This window comes from Pyrgilauda ruficollis, unplaced genomic scaffold, assembly GCF_017590135.1.
Source record: "Pyrgilauda ruficollis isolate IOZ18807 unplaced genomic scaffold, ASM1759013v1 scaffold917, whole genome shotgun sequence".
Classification (NCBI taxonomy): Eukaryota; Metazoa; Chordata; class Aves; order Passeriformes; family Passeridae; genus Pyrgilauda; species Pyrgilauda ruficollis.
Genome location: NW_024531233.1, coordinates 4140 through 14662, shown reverse-complemented (window position 1 = coordinate 14662; position 10523 = coordinate 4140). Strand labels below are relative to the sequence as shown.

Here is a 10523-nt window from a genome sequence, read left to right as displayed (position 1 = left end):
ATTGAAGTTCAATGAGGACATTCCCATCCAGTGTGTCCATTTGCATGTGAGTAGTGGTGTGTTACGGAATAAAAGTGATAATTCAAATGCTGCAGCTCATCTCTGTGTGGCTGGAGGGTGATGTGTGTAAAGAGGGTCACTTACCTGGGGCTCAACAAACCACCATGAGTGAGGTCTCTTGGCATCTCCAGGCTGGTATTTGTAAGCAGAGTACACAGGAATTCTCCTGTCTCTGTCGTACAGGGCGGCATAGTGATACGAGTTCCTGAAGCGCTGACAGATCCAGGCTGGATTCTTTGGATTCAGGGCATCATTTGGGGGAATCCCTGCATAGAAGAACTGAGGACAACCTGCAAAGGGTGTTACCACCTCGCTGTGTCCCAGCCAGAGGCAGCTGGCCAACACCTGCAGCAGCAGCAGCCCCAGCATGGTGGGAGGATTTCAGTGGTGGGCTCTTGCTCCCCTGGAAGGCAAATGCAGAGGGACACTCAGCTTGGAGAGAGCTGGACATGGCCTGGAGCCTTTTTGTGCAGGGGGACAGAGCTGCCAGAGGAGGGGATTATGAGACACCAGGAAAGGAGTAGTTTTTGTCCTCCTGCATATGGAGAAATCACAAGGGCAATAAGAGTGAAACCTAAACCAGGGTTTAGGAGCCCACAGGAGGCAGCAGTGGGAGAAATCAGCCTGCAGGGGGAAGGAGCCAAACCGACTAGGACTGCAATCAGCTCTCACAGTAAAGTGAAAGTGCAACTGAGGCACGGCCCTGGGACAAGGTCACCTTTTCCCACCTCCCTCCTGCTCTCAGCACCTGCCCCCAGCAGACACCCGCAGCTGGGCACGGGCTCTGCTCAGCCCCCTGCCATGCTGAGCTGGGCTTGAATCTCATGGGGCATGGGGCAGGCAAAGAACAGCAATGCTGCACTTCCTACAAGTCTCTGGCCCCATCCGGGGTCACACAGACACTCAGCTCTTCCACTCAGACCCAACAGTGAACCCCAAAGGATCCAGCTGGGGTCCTGCCTCTCAGCTGACACTGGGCCATGGGTGTCCTGCTGCTCACCTTGCATTTCCATGTCATCCAACCCCAGAGTCTGAACTTGCAGACACATGGAGAGAGCAAATGAAGGGGCCAAGCAGATGGTAGCAGCAAGCACAAGGGATAACACCTCTATCTTATCAGTACAGTGGCTGCTGCAATGCAAGCACTGAGGGGCAGCTCTTCTCATGGTTGCTTGGGATTCCTGCTGATGTCCATCTTCAGCTTTGCTGATTGATTCCCCTGTACAGTCAAAGGCTACGCTCACAGCGATTTTCTCTTTGCTTTGCAATTTTTAGCAGGATCTAAGTAAATTTTATTTACTCAATCCCACCTGGGGTAGGAGTGCTTCATAACAGTTTTGTTTCCTTTCAGAGACAGCACAGGATTGGGAGAGCAGGGATGCTGCCATTTGCATTGCCAGACACTCAGTGCAGTGATTTCATATCGTCAGCATTTGGAATAAGGCAGCTGGGACAGGCAGGTAAAAGGGTTCCTGGCAGAGAAAGCTGCCACAGCCTCTAAAGCACAAAGCCCACCTTGCGCTGGGAAGGGGCTGAGCTCAGCACTGCTGAAGGCATGACAAGTCACCTTGCACATTTGCCCTTGTCTTCTTCTTCTCCCTGACCCTCATCTCTCCATTTCCACTGGATTCAGGATGTTGAGCTGCACACAGCCCTGCTCTGACCCAATATATCTGGTAGTTTTTCTCTTGTTCAGCTCTGGATCAGGAACATGGTGAGCAATGAGCTGGAAACTGAGAACTGACACTACAAGTGGTGACTTTTTGCAGTACTCTGCAGAGCATGCCCAAAGCTGCCCCAAAGCAAGCAGAAAAGGGTCTGAACACTCCTTCTGCATGTCCTACTCCATGAGATTAAAATAGATCTAACTCAGGCAATATCTAAGTTAACAGATACACAGAAAACAACCTACCGTGAGAAGGAGTGGCACAGGATTCTACTTGCAGCCCCTGAATGGCAGAGGAGTCTCCAGTGCCTCTGCTGCAGTCTCAGACTCTCTGGGTTTATATGCTCTCCAGAAAGACTTGCAGCCCCTGAATGGCAGAGGAGTCTCCAGTGCCTCTGCTGCAGTCTCAGACTCTCTGGGTTTATATGCTCTCCAGAAAGAGGCAGTTGTTAGATTTCCCAAGAAGCCCTTTGAGTAAATTTTCCCAGGAGTTCAGTCCACACCTCTGTTTGTCCAGAGTTTTTTTGCAAGACCACAGGTGGAATTTTAGTACTCCATAATCTCCCCCTTCCTACTTATTCAACAGTTTGATGTTAATTTTCAGGTGAGCTGGCTTGAGTTTCTTCCCCAAATCATTCCTTCTGTCTTTGCCCTCCTGACTGACAGAAAAGACTGAAGTCCTGCTAAATTCAGTGCACGCATAAGCGCTGATTGCTCCATGGAGCTCAGCAATTATAGCCTAGGTTTGTCCACAAATATATATTTCAAAAAGTAAGGAAAGACTTGAAAATTGAAATCAATGGTGAGAGGGAGGAAGAGCTTACCTTGATGCAGAGTTTCAGAAAAAGCAGCTGAACCCTTCATTCTGTCTTCTCCCTGGAGAAAGGAGTGTTTGAATGCTCAGGAGTGCCACTGCAATATACACCCAGGCATAAATTTGCCCCTTCTTATAAAGAAGGCATTCCACACAATATAGAAGTTTTCTATTTTTATTAGGAGTGTATGTGCACACCCACCCTGAAATGTGCTGTTGTTTGTCACAGTTTCCCCAGAATTTCTCCCAAATTTTCTGATACAACAGCTGCTGCTCTCAAGGTGCAGTTTCAAAATCAAGCAAGCAAAAGCATGTTCCAGGATCACAGAATCACTGAATTGTTGTGTTTTGGAGGGACTTCTCAGGACCTTCTAGTCCAGACTCCAGGATCCAGCAGGGGTAGCTAGAGCAGGTTGCCCATAAGGTTCTCTGCAGCATCTTCAGGTGTGTGGCACAGCACTTGGGCAGTAGCATTTCTGAGCACCTCCTCATCTGAACCCCTGGTGTTCTTGGCTGATATTCCTGTGCCAAAGTGCTGTTGCCCATTAGCAAGGCCATTTTGCCCAGGTACAGGAAGTGAGGGCCTCATTGCAGGGAGTGTAACAGAAATGCACCCAGATTTACAACAGATAAGTAGTTCCTCAGAAATCGGAAGTTTAACTTTACAATGTAACTTTATTGGGGTTGCCAAACAGGAATTTTTGTTTCCTGGAGGGACCAAAGGATAAATTACCCGGCCATGTCAGTGCAGCTGCATCTTCCCAGGGAACACAGGAGCTTCCCACCCCACCGTGGGATTGGGATTCCACCACATCCTCAGGCAGTCCATTCCAATGTTGAATCACCCTTTATGTGGAGAAATTCCTCCTGATGTGCCACCAGAATCTCCCCTGCTGCAGGTTGAGGCCTTGCCCTCTCATTGTCTCCCTGGTTGTCCAGCAGAAAATTCTGACCCCCACCTGGCTACACCCCCTTTTCAGGGAGCTGGAGAGAGAAATAATCTCTCAGAGCCGCCTCTTCTGGGCTAAAGAACCCCAGCTGCCTCAGCTGCTCCTCACAGGCCTTTCCCTCCAGGGCCTTCACCAGCTTCATGGCCTTTCTCTGCACTGCCTGCTGACATGGCCTCGGCCCGTGGATCCAGCCTGTCCAGATCCCTCTGCAGAGCCTTCCTGCCCTGCAGCAGGCTGAGTCTCCCACCAAACTTGGTATCATCCATGATCTTGCTGAGAGTTCCCTGGATCCCCTCATCCAGATCACCAGTAAAGATCATAAACGGGACTAGGCCCGACACTGCTCCCTGGGGACAGCGCTTGTGGCCGGACGCCAGCTGGATGTGGCACTGTTCACCAAGGCTCTCTGGGCCTGGACATCCAGACTGCTCCTGACCCAGCCAGGAGAGCACCTCTCCAAGCCGTGGGCTGACAGCTTTTCCTGGAGAATGCTGTGGGAGACTGTGCCAAAGGCTTTGTTGAAGTCCAGGTGGACACTTCCACAGCCTCCCCCCTCATCCACTGGGCCGCTCATCTGGTCATCAAAGGAGATCGGGTTCACTAGGCAGGACCTGCCTTTCCTAAAGCCCTGCTGGCTGGGACTGATGCCTTGGTTATCCTGGATGTGCCCTGTGAACACACTCAGGACAATCTGCTCCAAAACCCTTCTGGGAAGCGAGGTCAGCTGGACACACCTGTAATTCCCCAGATTCCCCTTCCAACCCTTCTTATGGATGGGTGTCACAATGGCCAAAGTCCAGGCATCTGGGACCTCCCCAGTGACCCAGCACTGATTAGAACTGATGGAAAGCAAAAGTCCTCATATATGAAATAAGGCAGAATCCAAGCTGATCCTTTTCTCTCTCGTGCTTCCCATGTATTTCACAAGCTTGCTGTGCATGGCAGGGCATTTCTGGTCACTGCCAGGGGTGAAGGTCCTGGGATGAGCCTCGGAAGTTGATACAGGTGGCACTGATGGAGTTGCTGTGTTGGTTTTGCACAGGCTGGATCTTGGGAGTGGAGGAGGGGGGCCACAGAGGTGGCTTCTGTGAGAAGCTGCTAGAAGCTTCCACCATGCCTGGCAAATCCAGTCCCTGATGGCTCTGAAGATGGACATGCTGCTGGCCACAGCTGGGCCAATTAGAGATGTTGGTAACACCTCTGCAATAACATATTAAAGAAGAAAATCAAAGGAAAGTGTGGCGTGCAGTTTGATTTTCCAACCAGAGAAGAGGAGGAGGTGAGTACATGCGGGGGAAACAACGTGGAGACACCAGGGTCAGGGGAGAAGGAGGGGGAGGAGATGCTCCATGTGCTGGAGCCCAGATTCCTCTGTAAGCCATGGTGAAGCAGCTGTGCCCCTGCAGCCCATGGGGATCCACGAGGGATGCAGAGATCCACCAACAGCCCATGGGGATCCACGGGGGATGCAGAGATCCACCAACAGCCCATGGGGGATGTGCCAAGTCTGGGGCAGGTGCATGCCTGGAGGATGCTGTGATGCACTGGGAGACATGGTGAAGGGAGGGGTCACCTGATCCCACGCTGGAGCAGCCAGTCCTTGGAGAACTGCACTCTGTGGAAGGAGGATCCATGCCAGGGCAATTTTGGGAGGACTGTGCGCCTGTGGGCAGGACTCATGTTCTCATGTTGTAGCAGTCTTAGTTGAACATGTGATTGTGAGAGTGGAGCCATAGTGGAAAAGTTCAAGGAGAACTGTCTCCTGTGGGAGGGACCCCACGGTGCAGAAGGAGAGGGACTCCTCTCCCTGAGCACAGGAAGAAAATCTTGGGTGATGAACTGACCAAAGCCCCCACACTCTGTCTCTCTGTGCTGTTGCTGGGAAGGAGGGAAGGACTGGGGGAAGAAAAGGTGTCTTTAAGGGCTATTTTAATTCTCATTATCCTCCTCTGATTGTGTTAGTAATAAATTCACTTTCTGTCTCTATGTTGAACATGTTGTGCCCTTGCAGTGTTTTTTCCCAGTCCTCGCTTCCCATGTATTTCACAAGCTTGCTGTGCATGGCAGGGCATTTCTGGTCACTGCCAGGGGTGAAGGTCCTGGGATGAGCCTCGGAAGTTGTTACAGGTGGCACTGATGGAGTTGCTGTGTTGGTTTTGCACAGGCTGGATCTTGGGAGTGGAGGAGGGGGGCCACAGAGGTGGCTTCTGTGAGAAGCTGCTAGAAGCTTCCACCATGCCTGGCAAATCCAGTCCCTGATGGCTCTGAAGATGGACATGCTGCTGGCCACAGCTGGGCCAATTAGAGATGTTGGTAACACCTCTGCAATAACATATTAAAGAAGAAAATCAAAGGAAAGTGTGGCGTGCAGTTTGATTTTCCAACCAGAGGAGGAGGTGAGTATATGCGGGGGAAACAACGTGGAGACACCAGGGTCAGGGGAGAAGGAGGGGGAGGAGATGCTCCATGTGCTGGAGCCCAGATTCCTCTGTAAGCCATGGTGAAGCAGCTGTGCCCCTGCAGACCATGGGGATCCACGGGGGATGCAGTGATCCACCAACAGCCCATGGGGGATGTGCCAAGTCTGGGGCAGGTGCATGCCTGGAGGATGCTGTGATGCACTGGGAGACATGGTGAAGGGAGGGGTCACCTGATCCCACGCTGGAGCAGCCAGTCCTTGGAGAACTGCACTCTGTGGAAGGAGGATCCATGCCAGGGCAATTTTGGGAGGACTGTGCGCCTGTGGGCAGGACTCATGTTCTCATGTTGTAGCAGTCTTAGTTGAACATGTGATTGTGAGAGTGGAGCCATAGTGGAAAAGTTCAAGGAGAACTGTCTCCTGTGGGAGGGACCCCACGGTGCAGAAGGAGAGGGACTCCTCTCCCTGAGCACAGGAAGAAAATCTTGGGTGATGAACTGACCAAAGCCCCCACACTCTGTCTCTCTGTGCTGTTGCTGGGAAGGAGGGAAGGACTGGGGGAAGAAAAGGTGTCTTTAAGGGCTATTTTAATTCTCATTATCCTCCTCTGATTGTGTTAGTAATAAATTCACTTTCTGTCTCTATGTTGAACATGGTGTGCCCTTGCAGTGTTTTTTCCCAGTCCTCATCTCAACACATAATTCCTTTATTAATTTTTTTTCTCTCCCCTGACCAGCTGTAACAGGGGAGGCTGAGTGGGCAGCAGGCACCACTGAAAGCGACACTCTGAAAGTGAGTGGTTGGCATCCTGACCCACTTTCTTCATGCCATTCACATGAGAATAACTGCTGTCTGAGACTGGCACTGGTTTGGGTGTTGGCACATCCTCTGATTGCATTTGCACACCCAATGTCCTGCAAGGATGCTCTGGGCACTGTGACTTTACTGGTGGTTCTAGAAATTTCAGTGGAAAGCAACTTGTGGTTTATAGAAGACGTGACCCTGCAATCCAGCGCTGCATCAAATAATTTTTATTGTAAGCTCTTGCAAACTTCTTAATGTGGCAGACATTGTTCTTTGACAACCATTGAATACATTTCCCCAAATCAGTTTCCCATAAATCTGTAGAAAATCTTCAGAAACAGAGCAGAGAACAAAGACGTCCAAGGAGTGCATCACAGGAATTCAGCTTTGGCTGCTCAAAGCTTGCCATGTATCTGATGCCAAAGCCTGCCTGTCTGATACAACAGCTGCTGCTCTAAAGGTGCAGTTTCAAAAGCAAGCAAGCAAAAGCATGTTCCAGGATCACAGAATCACTGAATTGTTGTGTTTTGGAGGAACTTCTCAGGACCTTCTAGTCCAGACTCCAGGCTCCAGCAGGGGCAGCTAGAGCAGGTTGTCCAGAATCACGTATTGTTGGCATTTGGGTATCTCCAGGCATGGAGATCTCCCGACAGGATCTCTGGGCAATTTGAGGTGCCCTGGTGCCACTGCCCTGCTAAGGAGGTGAGGGACAAGCCAGCTGCACACTCCTGGGACAGCTAAGGAGGAGAGGACTCGTTCCTGAGAGCTCTCTGCTGAGATGGGCAGCAAAGCAAAGCAGCTGGAGGCTCTGCCCACATCTCTGTGCCTTTGAGCAGAGGAGGAGGTGCCCTGAGGGGATGTTCAGCCTGGAGAAGACTGCTGAGAGTGCAGTACCTCAAGGATCTCTAAGAGGGCTGGAGAGGGTCTTTGGACAAGGGTATGGAGTGACAGGACAAGAGGGAATGGTTTCACACTGATGGAGGGCTGCTTATGTATGATATTGTAAGGAATTAAATTACCCTGAGGAGGGTGCAGTACAAGTAGAAGTTACCCAGAGATGTTTTGACTGCCCTGTCCCTGGAAGGGTTCAAGGCTGGGCTGGGGAGGGCTTGGAATAACCTGGTGTACCGGATGGTGTTCACGCCCATGGTGAGTAGGTCAGAATGAGATGATGATTAAGGCTTTAAGATCCCATCAAAACCAACCCGTTCTGTGATTCTGTGACATGTAGGAAAAGGCACTGAGCCTTTTCCATTGAGGATGTGAAGCTTATTGCCGGGGACAGTCATTGTTGAACAGAGTAACCTCTCCCTTATAGAGTTCGGTCAACCTCTTCTCCAGCTCCCCTAGACTGAGCTCTTCCACTTCGTTCTTGTCATTCTCAGCGATGGCCCCCCAAGCATCTTTGCGTTTTTTGTCCCTCTCGCAGCAGGCAGCCGACCAGATGTGGCTGGGTCTGTTGACCCTCCCTTCAGCGATGTAGGTGTTCCCAGGCACAGCACCCGTGATCACGTAGGTCGTTGTACAGCCCTTGGTCTTTGTGGGCATCCTGTTAGACTCGTAGATGTTCCACTGGCCCGTGTTGAGGCTGCTATTCTGGGGGACTATGTTGGTGAGGGTGAAGGTAGCTGTCTTGCTTTCTCTACTGTACTGATGGCCACTGGGGCTCAAATGGCCACGGTCCAAACCAGTCGCGTTGTAGTCGGCAGGAACAGCCTGGCTCTGTTTGATTTGGTCTAAGGTGAACTTGTGTTGCTCTACGAGGACCGACTCTCTTTCCATCTCTTTAAGATTATTTTTACCTATCAGCTTGATAGGGAAAGAGAAAGAGGTGTTAGAATAGGGAATGGGAGTAATATAGAAGATTTCCCTGGAGCAGAAGTCTCTGATGCTCAAGATCCCATTTGGTGTCATCTCAGTGTAGGAAAATGTATGAATCTGAGACAAATCATACACGTGGCCTTCCTGCATGAATGCAAGACAGTTAAAGAGAAAGCAGTTCAGAATGTGACTGCTCTCCTTTTGCATTGTGACCTTTGTGATCCAGCCTGCAGCCTGTGCTGGGAGCATGGATGGATGCACGAGACAAGGAGCATTTCCCACTCTAGGATTGAAAGGTGACTTTGGTGGGACACCTCCCCTGTCAAATCTGCTTCCCTTTCCTCCTGCCTCCACAGCCCAAATCTGCCAAGGGCTCTCCCTGGATCCACTCATGCCATGACTGTTTCTGTGATTTTATGTGTGGTTGCTTCAGGTGTACCCCAGTCCTGGAACACCCGAGGTTGCTTCCTGTAACACCATACAAAGGGAGATGTGTCAGGAAATCAGTCCTGGAGCTAAGGTTTCCCTGGGAGGGGTACAGTTTGTTTAAAAATGACCAGTTTTCCTCAGTAAGCAAAAAGATCTCAATGTGTTGAATGAAATGTGTTACAGCAGTGCTGGGAATGTGTGCTAGAGCTATCTGGGCAAGGGAGAATTTTCTGCAGCATCTCTGAAAAAAGTTAGAAATTATCAGCCTCTGAGTGTAGCCTGTAATCCCAAAAGAGTCCTGGGGAAATTAATACTCCAAAAATGCCTCAGGAGAAAGTTATTAAAAATGAAAGGTTGTTTGGGTGGCCAGAGTCCAAGGTCCAGAAGGAAAATGCCAGGTTGGATAGGGCTTGGAGCAGGCTGGTCTAATGGAAAGTGGCCTGGCCCATGCAGTGGAGTTTGACTGAGATGGTCTTTAAGCTTCCTTACAACAAAAACCATTCTATGATTCTCCAAAAATAGAGAATGTGGAGGCTGCAGTGGAGCAATGCCAGAGTAGTTGTTCAAGCGAAGTAAGATGAAGTTATTACTTTTTTAATAACTTCAACACAATTTTGTTCATCTTTAGAGAAACATATTTAGCCTTCCTCTGGAATAGGGAATGTGGCTTCCTCCTCTGGCTCATCTTCCCCCAAACACTGTCCTGCTGCTCTGTCCTTACCAATGACAGGAATTTCTTCTTTTTCTCTTCTGCAATTGGCCTGGCCTCTTCTACTGAAGTTTGTCTGAAAGACATTGGTGAGGGCTCTAGGGCTTGTGGAGTTCTGTCTGTCTGCTGGATCCTTGTGGACCAAGCCTGACCCAAAGGTGCTCAGGGGTCTCTGCCCATGGATGGAGATCCCACCCTTCTGACTGAACCAACACTGATGCTCCTCATCTTGCACTGCCTGAAATGTCACTCCAGAAATCCCTCGACAATTAACCTGTTCCTCTCATCTCCAGTGCCTTTTTCACTGAGGCTTTGTCCCTGGGCCACCTCACCCCCTTCTGAGTTTCCTTTCACTTCTGTCACACCACTCACAAAGGCTGTTTGACTCTTCACTGGGAGCAGATAAGCTCTGCCAGGAATGCAGACCAGCTCAGGGCCAAGTGGGGATCAGATGCCAGCAGGACTGTTGGTCCCTCAAGTTTAGCCTCTCCTGGATGCCTTTTCCCCATCACTTGGTCACTCAGCACAGCAGGGCCCAGGGAGGGGAAGCATTTGACTTTGTCATGTCATGCAAAGGAATCTGGTTTGCTGTTCCTGTCAGGTGAAGGCAGAAAGCTGGGCACCCTTGGGATGTGATTCATCTCATGCTCCTGCTGATGTCTCAGATGCATCAGAGGAACTGTGTGGCGCAGGAAATTGAAGTTCAATGAGGACATTCCCATCCAGTGTGTCAATTTCCAGGTGAGTAGTGGGGTGTTAGGAAATAGAAGTGGAAATTTTAATGCTGCAGCTCATCTCTGAGTGGATGGAGGGTGATGTGAGTAAAGAGGGTCACTTACCTGGGGCTCAAC

At 50.4% G+C, this 10523-nt stretch overlaps 2 protein-coding genes across 2 annotated transcripts in view; both read right to left on the bottom strand.

The window, feature by feature from the left end:
* Positions 1-10523, bottom strand: part of LOC121365258 (endonuclease domain-containing 1 protein-like) — a 17235-nt gene that overhangs the window by 4906 nt on the left and 1806 nt on the right. Inside the window, exon 2 of the mRNA XM_041489293.1 lies at positions 145-463. Coding sequence (XP_041345227.1) covers positions 145-429 — 285 coding nt within the window. The 5' untranslated portion in view covers positions 430-463. The remainder of the gene's footprint in view (positions 1-144; positions 464-10523) is intronic.
* On the bottom strand, positions 7573-10517 carry LOC121365259 (nuclease EXOG, mitochondrial-like). Its single transcript, XM_041489294.1, has 2 exons — positions 10512-10517; positions 7573-8522 (listed from the first exon to the last, which is right to left on the bottom strand). The coding sequence occupies exon 2, from the start codon at positions 8493-8495 to the stop codon at positions 7983-7985; it is 513 nt and encodes a 170-aa protein (XP_041345228.1). The 5' UTR covers positions 8496-8522; positions 10512-10517; the 3' UTR covers positions 7573-7982.